General features: G+C 45.9%; 3 protein-coding genes across 9 annotated transcripts in view; 2 read left to right on the top strand and 1 right to left on the bottom strand.

Annotated features, from left to right (window-relative positions):
- Positions 1 to 5,921, bottom strand: part of CPD (carboxypeptidase D) — a 38,150-nt gene extending 32,229 nt beyond the window's left edge. For 4 of the 5 annotated variants that reach the window (XM_039381027.1, XM_039381029.1, XM_027744304.2 and 1 more), the window contains exons 1-2: positions 4,824 to 5,921; positions 3,673 to 3,811 (exon numbers count right to left, since the gene is read on the bottom strand). The gene's annotated coding sequence lies outside the window, so the exon portion shown is untranslated. Of the gene's footprint in view, positions 1 to 3,672; positions 3,812 to 4,611 lie in introns of all 5 variants that reach the window. The other variant, XM_039381030.1, reaches the window with a different exon arrangement.
- On the top strand, positions 230 to 5,421 carry TMIGD1 (transmembrane and immunoglobulin domain containing 1). Of its 3 annotated transcripts, none has more exons than XM_039381031.1 (7): positions 230 to 458; positions 721 to 821; positions 1,792 to 2,070; positions 2,872 to 3,150; positions 3,967 to 4,046; positions 4,309 to 4,340; positions 4,672 to 5,421. In XM_039381031.1, exons 2-7 carry the CDS (start codon positions 743 to 745, stop codon positions 4,673 to 4,675), a joined length of 753 nt encoding a protein of 250 aa, XP_039236965.1. In that variant the 5' UTR covers positions 230 to 458; positions 721 to 742; the 3' UTR covers positions 4,676 to 5,421. The 3 variants fall into 3 exon arrangements, with proteins under 3 accessions (XP_039236965.1, XP_027600152.1, XP_027600156.1); XM_027744351.2 differs by having other exon boundaries at positions 3,943 to 4,046; XM_027744355.2 differs by lacking the exon at positions 4,672 to 5,421 and having other exon boundaries at positions 3,943 to 4,046; positions 4,309 to 4,344.
- Positions 5,922 to 6,408: 487 nt separating the features above from the next.
- BLMH (bleomycin hydrolase) lies at positions 6,409 to 24,149 on the top strand. The gene is made up of 12 exons (XM_027744339.2): positions 6,409 to 6,494; positions 6,967 to 7,164; positions 7,512 to 7,621; positions 8,260 to 8,401; positions 9,634 to 9,722; positions 10,650 to 10,742; positions 14,353 to 14,508; positions 15,000 to 15,158; positions 15,256 to 15,323; positions 15,745 to 15,862; positions 17,850 to 17,919; positions 23,154 to 24,149. Exons 1-12 carry the CDS (start codon positions 6,482 to 6,484, stop codon positions 23,303 to 23,305), a joined length of 1,368 nt encoding a protein of 455 aa, XP_027600140.1. The 5' UTR covers positions 6,409 to 6,481; the 3' UTR covers positions 23,306 to 24,149.
- The last annotated feature ends 711 nt before the right edge of the window (positions 24,150 to 24,860 follow it).

The raw sequence follows: 24,860 nt of genomic DNA, 5'->3' as shown, positions 1-24,860 counted from the left end.
TCAAAGTCTGAATCTGTGCATTTTCTTATTTTCCACTCAAAGGAGGACATGGCAACAGCACTTTGGGCGGAGAGGGACAAATTGGAGTCTACTCCTGCTCTAGGATAACTAGGATAAACTTCCTATGGCTTGAAACAGTGTTGTGAACACCCAGAAAGCTGAGAGGTAAAGGTATTATTTTTGGCTGAAAGTCTTTATGGCTGATGCAGGAACTCTCTCGTTAGTTATTCATTGCCTTGGCAAGTCTCATAAAACAGCCAGCAGAGCCCAGCAAGTGCTTTTCTTCAGTGTTCTGGGAGCTCAGAAATCCAGGAATTGAACGAGGCCTTGAACCCATTTTATGGGTTCACTTCTTACCGAACTACCATAAAATATTGAAATTCAGACCCTATAAATAAGGAGGGGAAGGAGCTGTGCATTTCTCAGCAGAATCAGCCTCTCCAGAGACTCTTCCCAAGGTAAGTCTGGTGCTACACGGCCCAGAGATGGGTTCCCCTGACAGATGATTAGGGACAACAAACTCATGTCATGGAGATTAGAGAGATCCAACCCCCTTGAATCTGCTCTTAACTGGAAAATGCCCTGCAACAATCGGCTCAGTTTGTTCCCTGGTGACCCTGTCCCTGCTGTGAGGACTCTCCCCAGGGTGTCTGATGGCAGCAGGGATTAACCCCTGCGAGCCCCAGCAGGGGCAGCAGTGCTGTGACCCTCTCTCCACAGACACCAGCTGGGCCCCTCCGAGATGGCACAGAGACACAGCCTCACCATTCCCTACGGAGCACCCGTCCTTGCCATTTCCTTCCTGGCGTGTGTAGCCACAGGTAAGTAACAGAAAAAAAATCTCTGGTGGCTTTGTCCAAGCCCTGTCACGCTGACAGTCGAAACTGCCCGGGGCTGGGTGATGTGCCACAGCAGCATCCCAGTTTTGGGGTGTTCTGGAGGTCATGCCCAGAGGACTGTCTGAAAACCAGCCTCTGATTTTGAGAGTAGCAGAGAAGGGGATGGGGGAGTTTCAGCATTTTGCAACAGTACTGTGGCAGCTGCACAGGACTGATGAGGGCACAGTTTCCAAACCTGCTCTAAGCAGTGAGAAGTGGTGATAGCTTTGGCCACCTGGGAACACCAGGGAAGAGACAGCTTCAGAATTCTTTATGTTCACAAGACTTTATATTCCAAGCTATATTTATAGTTCATTAATCCATGACCCAGGCTACAGCAGTGAGTTTCAGCCCATTACAAAAAGTTATTTCCCCTACTTATTTCATTTAGTATGTCCTGAGGTTTGTACAACTCTGCAGCTGCCAGACTCAGCCTGTCCAGGATAAAGCTGAAGGCTGATTAACTAATTTATACTTCCAAGGACTTCCAGCTCCAGCTGAAAAACAGAGTATCAAACAGTGAGCAGAAAACCCGAGGGCACATTGGTACTGCAACAGTGCTTGGTGGCAGGAGGGTGAGGAAGACCAGCTGGATGGGGATGATCTTTTGCTGTGTGTTATATGGTCACTGCTGGTTTTGAGACATTTTGTTGTCACAGGTCAGGCCTTGGTGTTCTGTTGGTCAGCTGCAAAAAACCTGACTTTTGTTTTAAATAACAGTAAAGGGAGCTTTGTGATGAAGACTTCTTGTCTCAAAAACTAACACCCCACCTGAGAACAGCTCTTATGCTGAAGACTGAAAGTCTCAGTCCCTCCTCCAAGGCTGGGGCATGGACAAGTCAGCAGGGCAGCTTTTGTGGGAAGGGTATGGCTTAGGAAGTTTACTGTCCTTGTCCTCCTCCTCCTTCTGCAGGTTTGGAGCTGTCCATAAATAACCACGCTGCCGACTTCCCCCTGTCTACAACGAGTGGCAGTTCAGTCTCCCTCTCCTGCCTCGTCCATAACAGCAGCCAGGCTGAGAACCTGCTCTGGTACCGGGGAGATGGGCAAGTGGGTCTGAAAGATGGGAATAAAGTGAACATCAGCCACATCTGCATACACCCAGTCAACGAGTCTGACAACGGAGTCACCTTCACGTGCAGGCTGGCGCGGGACAAGTCCGTGCAGGTGTCTGTGACCCTGGATGTCAAGTGTGAGTCGCCAGGGTGGATTTCTGTGCGGAGTGGCCGGGGTGGGACGGAGCCCTGGGCTGAGCAGCGCGGTGTCTGGGTGGTGTTTTACACCCTTGTGTGCTGCCTTCACCAAGAAAAAAATGTGTTTAGGAGGAGATAACTCACATTGTAAGACACTCCCTTTCCACAGTGGTGCTTATGGCCTGATCCAAGGCCTCTTTTATAGGGATTGGGCAGGCCCTTAAGAAAGAGGTCCTGGATACGGCCCTGACTCCACCTAGATTCTTTCCCAGGAGTAAAAGCCAGGGCACAAGAGATACAGGAGTGACAGTCTCTGCCACTGATTTCCCTGCTGATTCCTGGGATCAGGAAAGGCTGTGCAACTGTGATGTGTTAGACCACTGAACAAAGGAGTACAAGGGATGTGTGAAAGGAACTTATGTTTAATGGTGGCCATTCTACAAGTACCTGAAACTGGAGCAAGGTGGGGTCAGTCTCTTCTTCCAGGTAACAAGTTACAAGAGGAAATGGCCTCAAGTTGCACCAGGGGAGGTTTAGATCGGATATTAGGGGAAATTTCTTCCCTTGAAGGGGTTATCAATCAATGGAACTGCCCAGTGCAGTGGTGGAATCACCATCCGTGGAGGGATTTAAAAGATCTGTAGATGTGACACCTGGGGACATGGTTTAGGGGTGGCCTTGGCAGTGCTGAGTTAAATGCTGGACTCAATCTTAGAGGGCTTTTCCAGCCTAAATGGTGATTTCTGTGATTCTACGAGCAGCATTATTAATGGCCCATTGAACTGCATTGCTGTGAACAGTTCCTCCCCAGCTGAGCGGAGAAGAGACCCTCCAAATTGAAGAAGAGAAAGATGTTACCCTGACCTGCAACTCCAAATCCAACCCTCAAGCCCAAACAACTTGGTATAAGGACAACAACGACTTGACCCTACAGGAGGGTCGTTATGTACTCCGCCAGACGAGTGAGGTCTTTCAGCTCTCTATCACAAAAGTACAGAAGTCTGACAATGGGACCTACACCTGCGTGGTGGAATCTTCCTTGGGAAAGGGGACAAAGGATTTCCACCTGATAATTGAAGGTAACAAGGCTGCTGTTAGACAGTAAGCTTTACAATTAATTCTCCATTCTCTTTTATGATGGCAGCAATCCATTTATATTAAGATGTGTAAGTGGAATGTGGTAAATTCCCTGTGTTAACTTCTGAGGGCACAGCAACAGAAGGAGCTCTCCTGCTCCTGTACCTGGCACCACAGCACCAGGAAGGGCTTGTCCTGCTCTACCTGTTATTCAGAGGTGTTTGGCAAGTGTGACCCAGGGCAGGCTCATCCCACTGTCACACCTCCCACGCTGACAGGGCACACTCGAGCGTGGTTTGAAGCAGCTCAGGTCTTACTTGAAGTGTCTTTGGCCACAGTATTCTGTCAAGCCCAAAGAGCTGCTTAAGGTTCTTAAGAGAAGTTGTGCTCCAGAAATGGGGCTGGGTGCTCAGGTCTCAGACAGGTGACACCAGGTGAGGTGACCCACAGGCATCTCTTTCCCACCCTCTGTCCAGGCCCCTTTCATTTCTATACTCCCGGCACAAGATAAAAAGCAATGTTACCTGTGTCATGTTATTCCTGAGCATAACAGTGCCTGGGGGACAGACTCTTCTTCTGGAGCTGATGTTTCAATTCTTCTTCAGTTAGCTAAAACACGAGCTCAGCTCCCTTCTTTCCAGAGGACTAACGCACACAGTCAGCCTGCAAACAGCAGAGAGAGCAACAGTGACAGCTGTGGGAAAAGAAGTAGGTCTTTCTGCAGTCCTGTAAAATGTTCTGGGTTATATGACTGCACTAATCTATCACATATCCAACCTCCTCCTTCCTGACAGATAAAAAAGCTGTTTTTCCCAAAGAGGCTGTTATTACTGCTGTCGTGGTGGTTGCAATCGCGATATTTTTTGGAATTGTGGCTCGAAGAGATAAATTCTGTAAGGTAAGGAAAGCTCTAGTTTCATAGGAAAGAAATAGTTTGTTGCAATAATCTGGTTTTTTTTCTGCCTTTTCTATTCTACTTCATAATGTTGCTTTTCACTGTAAGAGAACTGCTAGATACTTCCTCCTGCATTAGAATTACCAGTAGATAAATCAAATATTAGATATTTTAAAGAAGGCATCACATAGTTGCAAGATATTTGTAACAATATCCCTTTGGTCAGGAAATGTGAAAGATAACAAGACCGTTTCTTTCTTTTCAGTGCTTCAAGAAATCAAACAGCGAAACAGCTCTGTAAGTATTTGACTGCTTATTCGTGCTTATTCCAAATGAACTTCCTTCTTTAAAATTGCCAGAACCTGGAAAAGAGCACTCAGCATGACCCACACCTTCTCTCCCAGTGGAGAGTGGTCCCTGGGAATATGGCAGGACACACACAGATCCTGCCCCAGGCTCCTGCCCTTGCCCTGGCCATCCCAGCACCCTGGCTATGTATGGAGGCACTGGGGATAAAAGTTAATGGTGCTTTCTGGAGCTGAACTCAGCCCAGGTGAATTCAACTCACTTTATGAGGAGGTTTTTCCCAGTAGGTGATTTTTCATTTCTTCTGTTCGTTTTGCTGCAGGTGAAGAACACAAGGTTCCTGTGCACACCCAGAAAACATCAGTTCTAGGGGTGGAACTAAGGCCTTGCGTGAGATGATGAGATAAAGCACTGAAACAAGTTTTTCGGGGTCAAGTTTATATGGTGTTTTTTTCCAAAATATAACTGGCTCACCTGTTGATTCTAACCTGCTGCTTAGAGCACTGCTGTGGAGGGGAGGTTGCCTGAGATGATGCCGTTTCTTCCCCTCCGTGCTTATTCCAACAAGGAAAATGCACGTGCAGTCAGGCATTTGGGTTGTGGATCAGTCCACAGAGGAATCTGCACTGGATTGCCCCAGATTGTGATGCCGATGCACACAAATGAAGTGAGGTGCTGAGCTGGCAGCTGCTTTCTGTCCTGCAGTGCCATTCCACAGGGTGCTGGGGTGGTGGTCACCCAACTTCCTGCCCCTTCCCAGTGATCCTCTGGGCATCTCAGCTCCTGTTGTGAGGGTGAAAGCTGCCTGGCACTTCAGCACTGCCACTGCACGTCCTGTCTCCGTGGCTGAGACCAGACCCCAGGGCTCGGGGCAGCCCCAACCACTCGATAGCACACAGTGAAGTTCCAGTGTGGTTGCTCCAGCGCTGCAATGGCAGGAAAACCTCTCCATCCACCCCTTCTCCCAACGAATGTGCCACTCAGGCACTTTTCTCAAGGTCCTGGCAAGCTGTGGAGGCCTCATCATGCCTTGGATGGTACATTACTAATACTGCAAATAAACACAGTGTGCTGTAAATCAATTTGAGACTGCAGTGCGCCAACACTCTTCTCGGAGGAGCAGGGCTGTTACTCATCAGGGAGACTCCGCAGCCTGATCCGGAGCGTGATCCAGAGCGTGTCCTTGACTGACGTTCCCCAGGCTCAGGGAGGACCATGTCGGTGCCACCTCATGCTCCTGAGTGCCTGGTGCCAACACTGCCATTGTGCCAAACTCAGCAGAGTTCAGGATGACATTGCAGGGGTGGAGCTGGGAACAGTGGGATGGGGATGTTCCAGTTGGGTGTCCCTTGCCCAGGGTGACACCAGCCCTGAGGGAATGTGGCTGCCTGAAGCCACACACAGTCCCTGGCACTGCTGCTCCTTGGGCAGGCGTGAGGGGTCAGTGTGAGGGGTCTGTGTGAGGGTCGCTGTGAAGGGTCAGTGTGAGGGGCGGCTGTGAGGGTTGGTGTGAGGGGTCGCTGTGGGGGTCAGTGTGAGGGTCAGTGTGAGGGTCAGTGTGAGGGTGTGAGGGTCAGTGTGAGGGGTCTGTGTGAGGGTCAGTGTGAGGGGTCTGTGTGAGGGTCAGTGTGAGGGTGTGAGGGTCAGTGTGAGGGGTCTGTGTGAGGGTCAGTGTGAGGGGTCTGTGTGAGGGTCAGTGTGAGGGTCAGTGTGAGGGTCTGTGTGAGGGGTCTGTGTGAGGGGTCGCTGTGAGGGTCGGTATGAGGGGCCGCTGTGGGGGTCGGTGTGAGGGGTCAATGTGAGGGGCAGATTTGAGGGATCTGTGTGAGGGTCTCTGTGAGGGGCCGCTGTGAGGGATCTGTGTGAGGGGCCGCTATGAGGGGTCAGAGTGAGGGTCAGTGTGAGGGGTCGCTGTGAAGGGTCGGTAACGGGGGTCGCTATGAGGGGCAGGAGCGGCACCCCCACACCAACCGTGTCCCTCACCGCGCTCCGTCCCCCCTCCCATCCCCGCTCGCCCCCCCCCCCCGCCCCCGGCCGCGGCCCCAGGCCCCTCTTCCGGCTTCCGGTGCCGGCGCTATAAGAGCCGCTTCCGCCTCGGGCCCGTGCCGGGAGCGCGCGCCGCCGGTGCCGCCATGAACGCCCGCGGTGAGCGGGGGAGGGAGCCGGGGGGGTCTGTCCGGGAGGGGCCGCGACCGCTGGGGGGGTAAAGGGGGTGCACGGCGGTACCTCAGCCATGGCGGGGGCGGTTAATGGGGTGAGGGGTGTTGGCGGAGGGGGGGGGGGGCAGCCGTTACCGGGGCTACGCGCGGGGGAGCCCTGTCCATGATGGGGGGGGGGAGGACGATTACCGACCCTTAGCGGGGCTACGGGCGGGGGGGGATCCAGTCCGTGGGGTGGGAGACTGGCCGTGCCCTCAGCAGTGGGTCTGGGGGGGGGTTACCCGGGCGGGGGTGGTGGGAGAGGGAGGGGGAAGCGTTCCCGGGGCTGTGGGTGAGGGGGGGCCGGGAGACCCTGCGATGGGCCAGGGAGGGGAGGGGGGCGGTGAGGGAGGGGGTTCCTCGGGGGGTGTTGGTGGTGCGGGGCCGGCCGCGACCGTGTCCCCGTGTCCCCTCGGCAGGGCTGAGCACGGAGAAGGCCGTCGCCTTCAGCCGGCGGCTGCGGGCCGAGCCGCAGTTCCTGCTGGCCCAGAACGTGGCGACATGCAACGACCCGCTGGAGGTGTGCCTGCAGCGCCAGGTGGTGCAGGACACCGTGCAGGTGTTCCAGCACGCCGTGCCCGCCGAGGGCAAGCCCGTCACCAACCAGAAGAACTCCGGTGAGAGGGGGTCGGGCCTGGGGTGGTGTTTGGGGATTGACTGGTAACACTGACTGTGCTTCTGGGAGCCCTTTGTCCGGGCTCCGGAGCAAAGTTGAATCCCTGCAGCATCTCCTGAGTTAATAACAGACTTGAGGCTTGCAGCGTTTCCCTCTCTTTCCTCCTGTAACTGAGACCAGTGCTCGCAGTGGAAGATTTCAGAAGTCCTTCAGAGCTTTTTGGTGTGGTACAGCCCTGGCCAAAGGCTGGAGGCAGAACTGTGTCATGAATCTCGTGGTAAAAGGAATTGTTGTGCAGCTCTGGAGTACAGGCGTTCCACTTTAATCCTCGTTCCTTTGATCTCTCAGGGAGATGCTGGATCTTTTCCTGTCTCAACGCGATGCGTCTTCCTTTCATGAAGAAATACAACATTGAAGAGTTTGAGTTCAGCCAGTCCTATCTCTTTTTCTGGGATAAGGTACAGTCGTGCGGGTTGTGCTGGGGTGGCTTATGCAATCAGGTGTTAGTGTTGGGACAGGACTTCTTTTAGGCTGGGTTGTTTTAACAATACATCTGGAAAACACACATGGGAAGAAACTTCAAAAGTTCTTTTAAAAAATGCATTTTAAATGCAGGTCGAGCAAAGTGTGACTTTCAGCTGGAGAAGAAAGTTGTCAACATGTTGATGTTTTGGAATAGTAAAAGTCTTTTTTTCAAGTGTTACTTGACACTTGAGGAGTTACTTGATATTTCCTAAGTTACTTGTTGGAGGCTCAGGGGAAACGTGATTGTCACTCATGCTTGTCACCTGCTGTGTGTCTGCTCATCCCCCTAAGGGAAATCAAGCGAATCTAGTGCTAGTTTGGGCCAGGCTTCATTGCATAACTTCTGCTTCACATTTCCTGTTCCCCTACCCTCAAGCTCTGAGCTAACTCACTCCTAAATGTTTGCTCTGTAACAAAGAGGAAGCCCCTGGAATGCTAGAGGGGGACAATAAGGATTTCAGTGGATGAGCAGGAAGTAGCTTCATCTATTTTGTACTTCCAAACAACTTGAATATTCAGCAATTAATTATATGTCAGACTTAAAAGGGTTTTTTTCCCCCGTGTGTTTCAGGTTGAGCGTTGTTACTACTTTTTAAATGCTTTTGTGGAAACAGCCCAGAAAAAGGAGCCGGTGGAAGGAAGACTGGTCCAATTCCTGCTGTCCAACCCCACCAATGATGGAGGACAGTGGGATATGCTGGTTAACATTATTGGTAAGAGAATTGGTCATTAGGAGCCCTTCCTGAAATTGCAGACTGGTTTGAGGTGGGGAATGGAACAGAAGAAGAAACTGAGTTTGGGGCCTGGGAATTTGCCAAGGGACACGATGCCATTAACCACTACCTTTCCTAACCAAGGACCTTTTTCATGCTGGACTTAAATTCTCTTGCATTGCTTTAGCATATTGCTGCTGCTGATAAGAGCTCAGAAGATCAACAGAAATAATCAGATAACCCAGACTTCCCATTTAGTAAAAAGGTTCAATCCCTTTTTACTCCAGTTGTCAGCTCAACATTATTTATTTATATCCATGTGTACAATTTTTAGGGCACAAGGTGAAGAAAAAACGTGGCTGCACTTGGGTGTGTCTACCAGGCAGGAGCAAAACTACTTGGAGTTGCAGCCTGAAGTTGGTACAAAGACCAGTGAGAGGGAATTGATGTGGAATGTGGCAGTGCTGGTCTTACAAAGATCCAGCATAAACGGGATCCTACGCTGATGGAGAGACTTAATTACACCAGCACTTGCTTTCATTTGTGTTGTGAAACAATGTGATACCTTTTGTAAATCAACAAGCCAATAACAGATATTTAGAATCACAAAAGGAATTTGTTTCTTTGAAACCTGGAGGTTCTTTTTTTCCCCTCACCCACTCGTTATTAATACTTAATCAGGGCAAAGAAGATTTTTGCTGCTGCAGTTACATCCAGAGCCTTGCATGGTGTGTTCTGTCATTGGTACCACAACGTAGGAAACAACTGAGCTGCTGCTGATATTTTATAAGTATTGAGGAGGAAAGGAGACCAGGAAGTTAGTCAGTTAACTGTAGATAAACTACATAGAGTGATTCACAGGAGGCCACATCTCTAGAAGGTATTTCAGGAGCTTAATTTTAAAGTAATCGAGTTGGTTTTCTTTTTTCTGGTGAAAAGAACTTCTTGAAGCACTAATTAGTTTAGAACTTTTAAGTGTTGAGTTAAATGATACTGAGCAGTTCAGGGATTCCACATTCTGGGACCCCTGTGGAATGTGGTTCAGAGGTGAAGATTCAGTCACAAATTAAAATGTAAACTTGGAGTACTTGTAACTTTTTAAGTAAAAGACTTTCCCTTATAATCTCTGCACAAATCCAAACTCTCTTTAGCTTTTACATGGGTACAAGCAAAGTATGAGCATCTGTTGTGTGGAAAAGCCAGTTGTTAACCTGTAGTTTTATGTCTTTTAGAAAAGTACGGTGTTGTCCCCAAGAAATACTTCCCGGAGTCTCACACCACGGAGGCTACTAGGAGGATGAATGAGATCTTGAATCATAAGGTGAAATTGATTTAGATGATATAATGACTGTCAGATTTGATAAAAAAGATGAAAAAAATGTATTTTCAAAACAGTGAATCTTAAAAATCAGCTTTCACTCTAGAAGTGCCCAGCTTGGTCTGAAGGAAGGTGTTAACTGATTCCCTGAACTACAGAAATTAATTAACCTGGGAAGGTGCTAGTGTAGGTAGCTAGATAAAAAAGCTAATTAAAATATTTTTTTTTTACAATGGGATTTGATAACTTTTTTTCCAGTTCATATGCTACGTGCTCAGGGAAAACTGCCTGCTGAAATCCACATAAAAAATGCAAAGTATGTGCTGAAATGAGCTTAGTATGTCATTAATGTTATTCTAGTCTTGAGCACAGCAAAGCAGCTGGTCCTGAGGGAGCCCCACTCACTGTTCCCAGCCTTATGGGTGGTGACAGTAATGGGAAGTGTGTGCTGCTCTTGCTGCAGTTGTGCATGCAGTGGGGAAATGCTGCTTGCTTTTTATCAACCAGGAGATCAATTATGCATTAGAATTGCAAAATAAATGTTACAGTATGAAGACAGTGTGTTCTGTGAGTCACAGAGGTGCTGATGTTGTGTGGATGTTGTACCATCAGCCATGGAACCGAGAGAAATCAAGCCTTAAGAGCTTAATGGCTGCAAGCCTCACATCAGTGGCTGGAAAACTGTAATTGAATTGTGACTTTGTTAATCTTTCATTATATTTTGCTGATATTTTAAAGCATTCAATTATCTTGTTATTTTTTAATGAATCAATCTCAGACTAAGCCTTCTGAAAGGTGTTTTTCTTTTCATTTTGAAAACATGCTGTGAAGAGTAAAATAGGTGCTTGAAACAACCAGATGGGAAGTCCTGGGACTGATTAGGTGGCACCTTTCATACCCTTATAATCAAACGACTTTCTTTTCAAACAGATGAGGGAATATTGTTTGCGGTTAAGAAACATGGTGGAAAGTGGAGGAAGCAAAGGAGAACTTTGTGCTGCCATGGACATGATGATAGAAGAGGTAAATAAACTTGTAGAAGGGGTAAATAAATAAAAAGACACGGATCTTTTTGGAACACAGGGCCAAGTGGAAGGGGTTTCTTCCTTTTGTTCAGCCAAAACAAGTGCCTTTTTTGCCCAACTAGAAGTGTAGTTGGAGCTATTCAAGTGAATTTGTTTTGCAGTGGCTTTGTTGCTCACCTCATTCTGAGATTTTCTCATACTTCCAGACAAAGATCTTGAATCTATAGATTTCAGGATGATGACACTTTACAGACATCTGCCCCTTGCTGCAGGAAAACAGGATTTTTTTGTCTTAAGAGGTCAAAATAGCGGCCTGTCAGGCTCTTATAAACAGCAGGAAAGAGGTTGAAAATCAAATGCAAATCTTGCAGCACGAGTGTTGTGCAAAGATTCCCCACAAGAGAGCAGAAAAGAACCACAGAAGGGAGGTCTCTTCACAGGGCTGAGTACAACCGTGGGCTGATCCTGGGGGGCAGCAGAGGGAGGAATCACAGCCTCTGTTTTTGGCTGTGAATTAACTCGACCTGCAAGTGCAGTGTCTGCAGTGCCTGAACCTCCATCTGCTCACACAGAACAGGAGTGACCACTGTCATTTTTCTCATTCTGTACTACTCATACTTGGTTCTTAAACTGCCAAAAATAACTTTAGAAGTTGAGGCTGTTTTAGTTTGACCTAGTCCATGCACTTTAAAAAAAGTACATATTTCATTTATTTCTCAAACATACAGTGCCAAGTGGTTTAATGTTTGTTTTTAGATGAATCACTAAATCAAATGTTTTGGTGTTGTGTTAGTTTTTCTGCAATCCAGTCAACATCAGTATTAGTCAGAACCTACCTCAGGCTATTTCTGTGAAGTTTTAGGCAGTTCCACTAATATGCAAGTATTGATTAATGTGCTGGTTTGAGTTTTCAAATTTCATCTTTGCACTTCATGTAAAAACCTGTAACTTCTTTTTATCTAGTTTTAAGGTTAGATTAAAAGAAAACTGATTCGTGTTCCTTGGATTTCACCTAAACTGTTGTGAAATGCATTTGTGCCTTAAGATGAACAGAATTCTGTGCTTTGAGCTGACCCCAGCATGTTGCCAGTCAGCTCTTAGCTGAAAGGTGAATTAATGTATCTTGCATTCATGTGAGTGTCCAAAAGCCCTTGGAGGATTTTACAGCAGACATCAAAAGCTTCCTGGAGATGGTCATTTTTAGGGCAGGGACACTGCAAAATGTCTCTTTTGTTTAGAGCTTCTTGCCCTCTGACAAGGGGTCCTGGAGCTGACCTTGAAGGGTTATTAACTGATTGCAGTTTGTCTGCTCTGTAAATGCTTAATCCTCTGATGTTAGCACAGCATTTTTCCTGCAGTAGTAACAGTGGTTTGCATGTGTTTATATGTATGTAGGTGGTGTTGCCTCTGGGTTTTTTTTGTGGCAAAGCAGATCTTGGTTTTCTTCTGTGTGGTTTTATTTGCATAGCAAATCTCAGTATGCTCCTGCTGGGAGCAGCACTCAAGCTGAAATGGGGGAGTTATACTGGAACACACAATTAAATATTCACTCCAGAACTGTATAAACATTCTCTTATCAAACCAGTGCACAGCAGGTCGGAAGTTGAAATCAGTGCAGTTCATGCAACTGAATTTTTCTCCTTTGCTGTTCTCCTTTATAGAGACTCTTCCTTATCAAGAGTATCCTTTTCCCCTCCTTACTCATTTTGGGTTTTACCACAAGCCCCTGTATCTTTGCCTTATCTTGGTTCTAGTTGTCACTGTCACCGTTGATATAAGTCACCTTTTAATTAAAATATGCTTATTTTATTTATTGATGGAGGAAGCTGGTGAGATACAAAGAGATGGCCTGTGTGGGGTGTGGTGGCAAAACAATTGAGGGAGGCCATTCCCAGGCTGCACTGCCTCTGTTCCCTGGAGACTTCTGTCTCCATCACCTTCCTTCCTCTGCCTGGAGCCCATGTGATTGCAGTTCTCCTTTTAGGCATTTTTCTTGCTTATTTTGTTGCCACAGCCTCATCTCTCAACACTTGTGGTTATCTGAGGTCATGTGGGTGTACCTTTTGTGCAGTATGTGCAAAATTAAATATTTATGGTAGTTCAGGATTTACACTTGCTCTTTAACATATTTATTGAGAAATAAACGTGTGAGTTCCTACAGTAAAAACCTCATGCCCACACCCTTGTTTCAACCTGTAATTAATCTCTTTGCTTGTTTTCTTAAATTGCTTGGAGCAAGAACACCTTTATTTGTATTTTGTGCACAGCCAGGTCCGTGTTACTTAACATGAACAGTGCATTCCTTTTGCTGTCAGCACAAAAGCACAAAGGCAGTTCTTATAGAGCCTTAGGATCCATATAAATCAGCTCTACCAGCTCCAGGAAGAGTAAGTCAGCTTTGGGAAAGGTAAGAAGAGGGGAAAGTGTGAGGACTGCCAGCCTGGGAAAGCTGGCACAGACCACAGGAGCTGGATCCCAGTGGAGAAGGTGCAGTTGAGATTTGACTCCCCCTCCTCTTGTTTTAAATAACCTGTTGGTTCCTTGCAAGGAAGAGACTTACCTTGTGCTCAGGACATGGACAGAGCTGAAGACCAGTGTCAGCTGAAGTAAAACAGATTCAAACCTGTTTAACTATGATTAAATTCTCTGTCCCCAGAGGACCTGTGGCAGGTCCTGCTCAGTGTCCCTAAAGACACTCATCTGGCTACACTGCCAGTGTCAGCACGTTCCCTGATAAGCCCTGTGAGAAAGTACAGTAGTGGTTCTGAAGTGCAGTTTCATGTTCTGATTTATAAGGGGGCTGACTTGAAATCTGGTCAACTTTTTGTGTTAAAAATCCAAAGAAAGCTGCCAGCTGTAAAGGATGTCACAGCCAGCAGGCAGGGATCTGGAATTAAATTACATAACCTGCCAGCTCAGCCCTGAACAGAGATGTTGTTAAATGTTATTAAAACAGATGAGATTATTCTGGGCTTTTGAAAAGAAACAAAGGCCCACCTTTGAAATCCAAATGAACATTACGGTTAAAGAAAGGGATTAGTGCAGGGGAAACACTGGGATAAAATGCCCATGTTAGAAGGTCTGGTTTGTCCCTGCATGGGGCAAACACCTGGTGGAACAGGTGATGCAGAATGCTCAAGCCTTTCTGGAATCAATTTGGTAATGTTTCTCTTGCATTGGGGGAGTATCTTGTTGGAGGAACTTCAGAATTATTTCAGAAATGTTGGAATGAGACTGGGCAGTGTCCTGGCTTTTGCTTTTGGCTACTGCATTCCTTGAATAACCTGGAATTTGTAGGTTCAACCTTAAGCTTCTGTTTTGCCTGTGGTGTACTTGAGAACATGGAGTGTGAGAATGGAGAGAGATGCTGTTGATTTTCCTGTGGCCTTTCAGATTGGTTTTGAACTGCTGAAACACCCAGATTTCAAGGGATAAATGCAAATAACTCACGTGTGTGTTTATTCACGTTATTCAAAGGTGACCGTTAAGATCCCATTTCTCCAGCTGGTTCCCACATGGGGAAATCCATCCTGCAGTGGCATTGCTGTGGTAGGAGAGGCAGACCTGCATGTTCCATCAGGCTCACAGCTGTTTGCTTCCCTGGGCAGGTGTTCAGAATAGTGAGTACTTGCCTGGGCAGCCCTCCGGAGACCTTCTGCTGGGAATTCCGGGATAAGGAGAAGAACTACCACAAGTACGGCCCCATGACACCGGTGCAGTTCTACAACGAGCATGTGAAGCCTTACTTCAACATGGAGGACAAGGTGGGGGATGCTGAAAGGCTTTCCAAGACCTCTGTTTGCTGCTAAGCCATTTATTTCCCGCTGTTTCCAGTGTCTGTCCCCCCTGTAACTGCAGCACATGGGGTGGGTTCTGCTCCCCCAGGGCAGAGGGCCCCGTGTTTATTCTCCCTGTTGTGCTGTTTGTGCTCTGCCCTTCAATCATCTGTGATCTCACGTTGCAGCTCCACGATGATTTTGTAATGATTAAATATGCAGTGATCTCACCAGTCATAACAGGTCATAAGGCAGCCATTAGAGCAGGAATAACATGCAGAGCTGCTCTGCCACAGTTAGGAGGTGAACTTGTAAAACAAAACAACAAACAGACCCATAAAAATGCTATTTCAGTTAAGTGGCTTGTTTGCTATGGGACAGGCAGGTATCTGGGACAAAAGCCATTCCCTGAAATCCTTCTAGATCCACTGCTCAGAGATTTCAGTTGCACCTCTTTATGACATCTTGGTTTTTGGCAGATTTGTCTAGTGAATGATCCTCGACCCCAGAATCCCTACAACAGGCTGTACACAGTGGAGTACCTGGGCAACATGGCTGGGGGCAGGAAAACACTCTACAACAACCAGCCCGTGGAGGTCCTGAAGAAATTGGCTGCAGCATCTATTAAGGATGGAGAGGTGGGTTTGGCTTCTCTTCGTGGATGGCACAGTGCAGCCCATGCCATGGAAAACCCCTGGGATATGGCCCAGACACGACCCTTCCCTCTGTTTGCAGGCTGTGTGGTTTGGCTGTGACGTGGCAAAGCACTTCTATGGCAAGCTGGGAATCAATGACCTGAATATGTGAGTAGAGAATCAAACCAGGATGCCATTTGGGATATTTGGTGAGGACAGGAACAGTCCTTTAGCTTCTTAAGAAACTAATTTGTGCATACTTTGGATTATATACCCCAAAAGATTATATTTAAATAATTCAGCAGCACAGAAATGTTTTCACTTGTTAGTTAAATCAGAATCCTTTAAAGATGCACTACAAGTAGTTGTTAAATATTCTCACTTATTTAAATTGTCTAATATCTGGTGAGAGAAACTCCTAAAGGGATCAGTTTTTTTGCATTTATTCTGACATTAAAATTAGTTGAACTCTGTTCAGTGCCAGTCTGTGCACTGGCTCCTGGGACAGGGCAGTCTCCTAATTCCCTGATTTACTAGTCAGAGCTCTCCCTGCATCCTTTTTGATGTGGCTTATTTGGCTTTCTAATAGATTTAATCATGAGCTGGTGTTCGGTGTCTCCATCAAGAACATGAACAAAGCAGAGCGACTGATCTTTGGAGAATCCCTGATGACCCATGCCATGGTCCTGACAGCTGTCACTGAGAAGGTAGAGACTCCTTCCTGAACTTCTGATGCTGGCAGGGATTTATTGGAATATCCTGGGTGCTTGTTTGTGTCCTGCCCTCGGTGTGTAAGTTGTTCTGCCACAAGGCCCGGTTGTTTGTTCTCCTTGTGTTTGTTTGTCTGAGTGCTCAGAACTATAAATATTTAAGAAGAAGGGAAGAATTTTAGACATGCCAAGGGGCTTGTTTCCTTTTGCCCACAGACTTTTATTGGAGAACCACTGCATGGTCAGTCCAGTCTGTTTTAGAGCATGAAGCTCCTGGTAAAATGCTGTAGGAGGCTCTGTAACAGTGTTAAAACCTCCTGCAGCTCCCTGGCTTGGGATCTCTCTGACCTCTAATTAGAGGAGGAAAACAGTGTCCAAAATAACTCCGTGGCTGAGATGAATCCACAACTAAATCAGCTCCTGGCAGTATAACAAAGCACATAATGCAGTAAAAAGAACCATGTAAAAACTTACAGCTCAGGGTTATCTGCAATGTTGATGTTTCCATTTATTTCCAGAAGTTGTCTTTAATAAAGTTTCTTTGAAGTGATCTCTTCCTGTCCAACATGACCTTGGCTTGAGAAATAACAGCTTGCACAGCACAGAACAAGTTTGCTTGAGCTCTGGAGTTTGGGGACTCGAGATGGGACTGCTGAGTCATAATAATTTTTCCAAGTTACTTTTTACAACTCGATATAACTTTTCCTGTTTTCTGCACTCTGAGCTCTAAACACTTCCATTGTGTATCAGATTGCACGAGCATTTCTTAAAAGTCTAACTAAAAACCAAGGAAAACTTGTTTTATAGTGGTACTTTTTTAAAACTTATTTATCTGTTCATCACTGAAGCCTGTACTTGCACTGATGGTGTGAGTGACTGGCAGCTCCAGTCTATGGTCTGTATTTTTAAATTAATTTTTGCATACTTAAATACAGTTGCATAAGATGTGACTAAATGTGACCTGAATTCTTTAACAAAGGGAGTAGAAGATCAGTAGATGATGGATGGTGTGTCTGAAATCAAAAGATGATGTAAAAGAAGTTATCCTACAACAAGTTCAGAATTCAGAAACTTTTACACTTTCAAAATGGGCAAAGTTGTTTCTACTTCTTGTTTGTAAATGTCTTAACACTAAACATTTCCTTAAGCTAAAGGAGCTTTGATAAACTGAGTTGAAAATGTAATACTTTGGATTTACCTGCTTTATAAAAAGGCTTTGAAGATTTAAGAAATCCTATTACAATTTTACAACATCAAAAATTGATTTGGATTAAATGTACCTTTTGGTTAAAAACTTACTGTACATGAACATGCTCATCCCAGTTCCTGTCTGGGAGCTCTCAAGTGTCTCACCTTAAGGACTGTCCTATATTTTTGAGTGAGAACAGAAGCACTGCAACAATATCCCATTGAATGTTAAAAATGGATTTATGAGGTGTTTTTTCAGGTTACTTTTTTATATTAAAAGATTTTAGTAGCAATGCAGCAGACTTGGGGCTGTGTCCTTCAGCTGGATTCTTCAAGGGTTTGCACTTGCTCTTGATGCTGTTCTGAATTATGGGAGTTGCTTTGTTGTCCTTGTTCTTTTCCTCTGATTCCCAATTCAGGCAAGTTGTGCATCCTGCATTTCAGAAGGCCCCATGCCCTGATGGGGGATATAGGGATGGCTGCTTAAATTCTGTGAGTCAGTTAAGGCCAAATTTGAATTTAGTTAAATTCAAGTGTTGTTCTGGTAAAAATAGGTATTTATTGCAGGCTCTCTTCCTGACCACATTTTCTCAGATTTTATGCAAGTGGGTAGACAGGTATTTTAGCAAGTTACATTTCTCCAGCTGTTAGCACTGTGTGGAACTCTGTGGTGCCTGCAGACTGTTGGGAGGAGAGCTCTGTGGTTGCTGGTGCTGGATTTGGACATGGAGGGGATTGTTGCTCTTCCCTGGCCTGTCCTGCACTTACTGAATGCCATTGACTTGTTTTGTCACAGGATGGGCAAGAAGATGCATTTGAGAAATGGAGAGTGGAAAACTCCTGGGGTGAAGACCGTGGCAATAAAGGTAATTTATGGTCATGGGAACAGAGGGCTGAACATTGTGTTTGGAAATAAGGACTGGTTTGTGTGTGGAAGGCATGGGAAGATACTGTATCTAAAGCTCATATTTTATCAAGGTTTAAATCCTTCATTATCACTTTCTTAAAGTGGTTTAGTTTATTGCTGTGAGGCTGCTGATTTTCTTAAGCCTTGACACCAATCTGCTGTTGACCACAAAGTAAATTCCCAGCCATAATAAATTCCCCTTATCCCTTCCTAAAATCCCCAGCAGCTCTGTCACACTGGTAAGAACCTTGGCTATTTGTTGCTCAGTCCTTTGCTGCAAAACACAAGTGTGAAAAATCTGGTAGCATTAGTCCAAAACTATGATGGTACCTCTCCTGTGAGATACCAGGAATTCCTGTGGATGTGTAATGGATCTGTTCATACGGGGACAGGAGATAAATGCTTGGCAGTATCAATAAGACAGGATCACTTCCAAGGACTGCACTGTATAGGAATGCTTTTTCCTTCAGGTATGAAAGCAGAAATAAAAAGTTCACTGCAACACTTCTAAATGTACTAAAGCTTTTGGTAGCAGAGCTGAGCTCGAGTCTGTCACTACAGCTGTCCCCTCTATGGGATCTTGTGCTGCCTGTAGCTGGTGTTACTGAATAACCTTCCTGAGCCATGTGTGACACTGAAGTGGTTTGTGTTTTCTTTTAAAGCACTGTTTATCAATCTGCAAGATTTTGCTTACTGATTTTGTAAACGAGGAAATGAGGGCATGGCTGGTCCCAGCTTGTGCTGTGAGCAGCTGCAGTGCAAACTGTTCTAGCTCCAACAGCTGGCTGTGGAAAAAACAATGAAAATATGATAGTTCTGGCTGCCTTTTGGAAGCTGTGCCAAAGACAGGGTGTGCAGCACCCCTGTAGTGTTGCTCTCTGGTGTGACAGGCACTGGGGGCACAACATCGAGTCCTTACTGGGATGTTCTGCACGGACTTGTGCTCCTGTCCCGGCCTGCCCTGGTGTTCCTTTGGAAAGCACTGGCACGTGGCAGCAGCGTGGACAGAACCCTGAGTCACAGCTCAGCAGTGGTTTAGGAAATTGCTTCCAGTTACTTCCATGCTCATGGAAGATGGGAATGACTTGAAGATGTTTCTCTGCTGGGCTGGGGGGCAGCTCTGACCTCCCAGGCCCTCGGTGAGTGGGGCTGGTGGTGTGAGAGCCATCCCTGCTTTGCCCTGCCAAGGTCACTCAGCTTTTCCTAATGGAGGGGAGGGAAAGCCCGTGGGTTTTGTCATCTCCTCTGTGGGACAGGTCGGATGTGGGCTCAGCTGTGGCACAGCCTCCCTGCTGGGTGTGCCAGGCTGGACAGTGTCCCAGGGCACAACAGTCACTGCTGACCACATTTTTCTGCTGCACATTAATCCCAAGTGTTGTGCTTGTAAGATTTGGTATGGCAGAACTTTCCCAGGACGTCTTAGGTTTTCTTCTGGGAATAGACTATTTCTGGAGAACTGTTTTAGGATGTGGTCTTACTCATAAGCTTTTGATAACATGAACAACTAACTAAAACATAGAATATTCTTGGAAAAGTGTCTTAATTTATGTTGTGGCCTGTTGGTCTTGCAGTAGTGTCTGTTCTGAGTTAGCTGTATCCATTCACAGCAAAGTATCCCAATAAAAATCTTCAGTCTTGACAAAACAGTGGAACTGTTGATGTTCAGCCTCCAAGGCTCGTCCATGTGACAGTAGTAAAATATACTTTGGGATGTTGGATTAAGCAAAAAAACCAAATCCATACTGAAGGAACATCAAAACTTTTTATTGTCTCCAAGTAAAACTATTTTGTTGAGCACTTCTGTGCATAATAGAGAATGTAAAATATAAAAATGTGCTGGGGTTGTCAAACACTCTGCTTTGGGACACTCCAGATGCTTGGTTTGTGATGTCAGATGCTGCTGGTGTGAGAGGAATGCTTCCAGGAAGGAAGGGCCTTACTCAGCTGCCTTACAGCACCAGTGGACTTGGGTTAGTTCTGCAAACACTGAAGTTAAAAGGTGTCTGTCAGCAATTTGTGTGGGTTGTATATGCTCCTTGGCCAGTTGTTCTTTATTAGAACTGGATGAAGACTGGGTTCAATTTCAGAATATTGGCTGTTATTCCCAAATCACAGGGCAATAACTGAACCCTGACACTGCTACAAGTGGTACCTGTTGAGCTGTGACTGAGCAGTGGCATTTCTGGGCTGGAGCATCCAAATACACTGATTTTTTTTCAAGACTGAGCTCTTCTAGAGCTGTTTAAGAGGAACTACTTGTCCTTTGAAATAAAATAGGACCCCAAAGTGACCTGAATAAACCCTGCCCAGCCTTGTCCACATCCCATCTGTGTGGACTTTGCAGGGTGAGTCACTGTCCCTTATCTGCTTTGTACTGGTGGAGACCACAGTCTCTGGAAAGTCTTGCTCGCTGTCTATACCTTGTTTTGCTTAGGGAGTTGCCTGGAAAAGTGCCTTGACAGAAAATCCCATCAGAACTAGGAAGCTTGGCTCTATCTCAGGCTGTGTTCTCTCAGGGAGGTGAATCCCTGAATTGATTTTCTTGGGTATGACCACCCAACCTGCAGTGGAACTAAGGGCAGTTGGACATATCCCTCAGGGCCCCTTCTCAAACACCAGAAGAGGTGACTTAAAGTCATAGAATCATTTAGGTGGGAAAAAACCTTTTAAGGGCAAACAGAGTCCAACTGTTAACCCAGCACTGCAAAGCCCACACTGAGCCATGTCCCCAAGTGCCACATCTACACATCATTCACATCCCTCCAGGGACAGTGACTCAACTTGACAGGGTTTCCTTCTTCCTGCCCTGACTTTTTTCACTCAGTGTCCATTAGTAGCTGGTGTGGGAGGGTGAGGACTCATAGTTTGAGCTCTCTTGCTGTGTCACTCTCGCTGTGATAAGATAAGGTGTAAGATTTTTATCTTATCTGCCTTATCTGGGAAGCAGTGCTTGGGTAAGTCAAGCACAAGAATCCACATCAGCAAAGAGGCAGCCAAGGATGATGATAAACTTGGCACATCCCAGCTGGGTGTGGGGGACACCAGTAAGCCCCAACTCCCAGTATTTCTTGGACAGGGTGCTAAAGGGTCCAGCCTGCAACAAAGCACCAGGGACTGGACTTAGGTCACTAAACTCTGAGCAAACAAATGACTATTTGTTGGGAGGGAAGAAAGTGTTTTTCCTTGTTGTCCCTCTTGCTTTGCTGCAAACACATTCTGAGGTGCCAGGTAACACGTGTTTTCCCTGACTTGCCTGGGACAGGACTGGAAAAACTGTGACCCCTGGTTTGGGGATCAGAGTGTGGGCACGTAACTGACTCCATCCCATGGAGTGGGCAGGACTGAAATCTTGTGGTAGTGCTTGTCCTGGAGAAAAGGAAGCCCTGGGAACAGCAGCCTAGCATTGGCTCTCCTGAATATTTAGTAGTTACATTTATATCTGTTGTAAAAGTGTTTCTTGGAATCCTCTCTGTTTTTCTTAAGGAATGAACACAGCTGCTGACAAACATTGCTTGTTTTTTGAGGTAAAAAAGTCACTTCCCAGTCAAATACTTCCTTTCTGGTTTATTGGCACTTCTTCAGCCATCCAGGCAAGTTTAATTATTCTGAGTACTCTTTTGTTCTGGAGACACAGGACATTATTACCTAACTTTGACCTCAGCTTATCCCATAGGATATCTTTTTTAAAAGCAAGCAAGAGGGCAATACTAAATCACACTATCACATCCCTTGGGATAGGGGTCCATCTGCTTGTTTTGGCATGACAAGAACTTTCCTGTGATACATCCCCAGCTCCAAGTCAGCTCCCTTAGGACTTTTCATCTCTTGTCCTGGCTGTTGCTCACATGCTCTTCTGCACGAGGGCATTCCAAGGATTTAAGTGCAGCCATCCAGTGGCAGCACCTGCCCTCCCCTCCTGCCCACAGTGCCCTGTGCCAGGCACTGTCCCTTCGCTCTCCCTGGGGGGAGTCACGCACGGGCACAGAGGGGCTTGTGCTGAGTCCTTCAGGCACTTCCAGGGGCTTTATTTTCAGGTGGCTGCAGGAGGTGTCTCCTGTGGTTAATAAGTGGTTGTCATTGCTCTAAAAGCCACCTGACTTATTTGCATGTCCTGAGGTTCTGCTGGACGCTTCCTCCTCCTCAGACGCCGCGATCCCAATCGGCACCGTCGGCTCCGAGATACGGGATGTCAGAGGCACAGTTCATTATCCTCTCAGGGTGCAATTACTTGTTGGCTCTTGGGAGTGAGAGGTTTTTGTGTGTCCCAAGAACTCATATCCTGAAGAGAGAATAATCAAGGCAGCTCCCTTTGGCAGTGTTTCCAAAATGGCTTCTAGCTGGGGTTACAATTGATAGGGCTTTTAATTTATAGGAATTATCTGATCTCTTGCTTTAGAAACAAGATGGTGTAGATAGATGTGTTTATTGTCCACATTCTTTGGACGTTTTCTTGTTTCATTTGATTGTGTGATGATACTGTTTAAGGACACGAGGAACTTTATTACATAAAGCCGCCTCATCTGTCTGCTAAATGCTTCCTTTCTCCCAGCCACTCTCATTTTCAGCTCACCTGGAAGAGTTTGTTTCCAATGGTGGCTCTGCTCAAACCTGTGATCCTCTAAGTGTGACTTCCCCTACACCAGTTCAAAGGGTGTTCACTGAAATTCTCTGTAAGAATTATATTAAGGGGGAAAATTAAGATGTGGTTCAGCCTAAGTGTGATTTAGGTGGCTTTATGTTTGAGGAAAGCAGGCAGCTGCCTCTTACTGCAGGAACTAAACCAGCAAAGCTTTCTTAAACCAGAGCTGGTTTGGATATTCATTTGGAAAATTGCCTTTTACACAAAATCCTGAACACTTCATAAGCCAGATACTCAATTTTGCATTCTGCCTTAAATGCCCTTTTTTTTTTTTTAAGGCATTTTATTTCCCTTGAGTATTCTCAATGCCTGTTTTAACAGAGGAGACATAAATTATGGATATTCTGGGACTTGTTTTTCCTAGTGGGCTTCTCGCTTGGCCTTTCAGGGCACACGAAGAACATCCTGTCAGTCTGTATGTTAAATTCCTTGTGGGTTTTCTTTTGTTTGGTTTGTTTGTTTTGAGAGAGAAGCAGTGTGAGCAGGTCCTGTTTGATGCCCTGTTCACAGGTGAGACTTGGCTCTGTGCTGTGATGGTCTGTTCTCACCCCCAGGTTACCTGATCATGACGGACGACTGGTTCTCCGAGTACGTGTACGAGGTGGTGGTGGACAAGAAGCACGTGCCAGAGGAAATCCTGGCGGTGATGCAGCAGGAGCCGATTGTCCTGCCAGCCTGGGACCCCATGGGGGCTTTAGCCAAGTGAACTCCAGAGCATTTGCCTCTCCATGGTCATCAGAAGTAGATGCAATAGAGAATTCCAGTGGTCGGAAGCCATAGCCAAATGATGATGTGACCAAGCACTCGGCCTGGTCCGTATTCCTGAAATTAAGTTAAGGATCCTTGGGAAATAGCGCTTTACTGCCTTGGCTGATCAAAGCTCTCAGACTGGCTACTCCAAAACTCAAAAGGGAAAAGGAAAAAAACTCCTCATGAAAACACATGACAAGTGCTGTCAATGGCAGTTTGATTTTACCTTAAATTTTTAATGCAAATCAGAGTAGTAATGTAGTGGAATTATTTTGACCAGCGTTTTCCCTAGAAAAAATGGGCATGAAAGGCCCTTTAAAATTAATAGCTAGATGATAGAACAAACACATTGAGATACTTAATTAACTAATTATGCTCTGACTTGTTCCATAAAAGAATGCCCAAAAATATTTTATATATTTACATTTTTAGTTTTGCTGAAGTTTTGGAGGGGGACGTACGAATTGAAACTGCTAAAAATTACCTTTAGAAAACTTTTCTCTTCCTGCAGAACTGGGGAGGGGGAACTGTTTCCTGGAGGTATCCAGTTTCACTTGTTTTTATTCTTCCATTATTGAGCTGGGACTGGATAACCCACCCCAAGGCCCAGTGCTGTGTCTGTGTGCACAGGAGCGCTATTTTTCACTTATATTAGCAAGAACAACCATAAATATGTTCACAGGTGGAGTTAGTGTCATGCTCAACAGAAAAACCAATGTTTTAATTGCTGCATTTTATTTGGTTGTTTTAAAAAACAAGATGGTGCTATGAAGCTTTTGAATAAACACTTTCTAAAGTGACTGGCGCAGTTCTGGTTTCTTTATTTTTTTAAATGAGACCCATGTAACTCATGAAATGAGAAGACATTAATGACCTGCAAATAATTCTAAGTGAGCCAAAATGTGAACATATCTCACATGCTACAGGCACTCCAATAGTTTGAGAGCAGGACTAATCCTGTGATTTAAATAGTGCAGAATGTCTGTGTGTCCCCTGCCAACCTCCCTGCTCTGCACTGGGTTTAGTCCAAGGCAAATGAGGGTAAGTAAGGATGAACAACCACCCTGGAACACAAGTGGGGTGGCACAGAGATGTTGTTCAAGTCAAGTGCAAGCTAAAAAAGGATGTTTGGTATGGCCATGGTGCTCTGCAGTGTGGTTTGACTTTTCTTCCATTTGGACAACAGAGGGAGGAAGTTATTAAATGATTCTGCAAGTGTCTTGTGCTGGTTACAGAACTGTGTCTCCATGTACGTACATGTATCAGAAATCCCAAGCTGAATCCTGCCTGCTAAACTAAATCCAGGATAGGGCTTGTCTTGGAGTCATCCAAAATGATTCAACCTGCTGGGATTGATGTTTTCTGGATTAACATTCTAACAGGAATGCTGCTTGGACAAGAGAATTTGGTGTGGAGCAGCAGCAAGAGACTGTTGTTACTGTCCTTGAATTATGTGTTTTAAAGTCCATTCCCTTCACAGGATTTTCTGCAGAAGTAACAAAGCTGTGCTG

The sequence above is a fragment of the Pipra filicauda genome, unplaced genomic scaffold (genome assembly GCF_003945595.2).
Source record: "Pipra filicauda isolate LSUMZ 115617 unplaced genomic scaffold, ASM394559v2 scaffold211_size2331000_pilon, whole genome shotgun sequence".
Classification (NCBI taxonomy): Eukaryota; Metazoa; Chordata; class Aves; order Passeriformes; family Pipridae; genus Pipra; species Pipra filicauda.
This window is presented reverse-complemented; position numbering and strand designations above follow the sequence as displayed.

Coding starts and splice junctions, on each gene's coding strand:
- TMIGD1 (XM_027744351.2), top strand. CDS start 743: ATGGCACAGAGACACAGCCTCACCATTCCCTACGGAGCACCCGTCCTT. Junction 2,071..2,871: donor TGTGACCCTGGATGTCAAGT/GTGAGTCGCCAG, acceptor TGCTGTGAACAG/TTCCTCCCCAGCTGAGCGGA. Junction 4,047..4,308: donor GAAGAGATAAATTCTGTAAG/GTAAGGAAAGCT, acceptor CTTTCTTTTCAG/TGCTTCAAGAAATCAAACAG.
- BLMH (XM_027744339.2), top strand. Junction 15,863..17,849: donor TGACAGCTGTCACTGAGAAG/GTAGAGACTCCT, acceptor GTTTTGTCACAG/GATGGGCAAGAAGATGCATT. Junction 17,920..23,153: donor TGAAGACCGTGGCAATAAAG/GTAATTTATGGT, acceptor TCTCACCCCCAG/GTTACCTGATCATGACGGAC.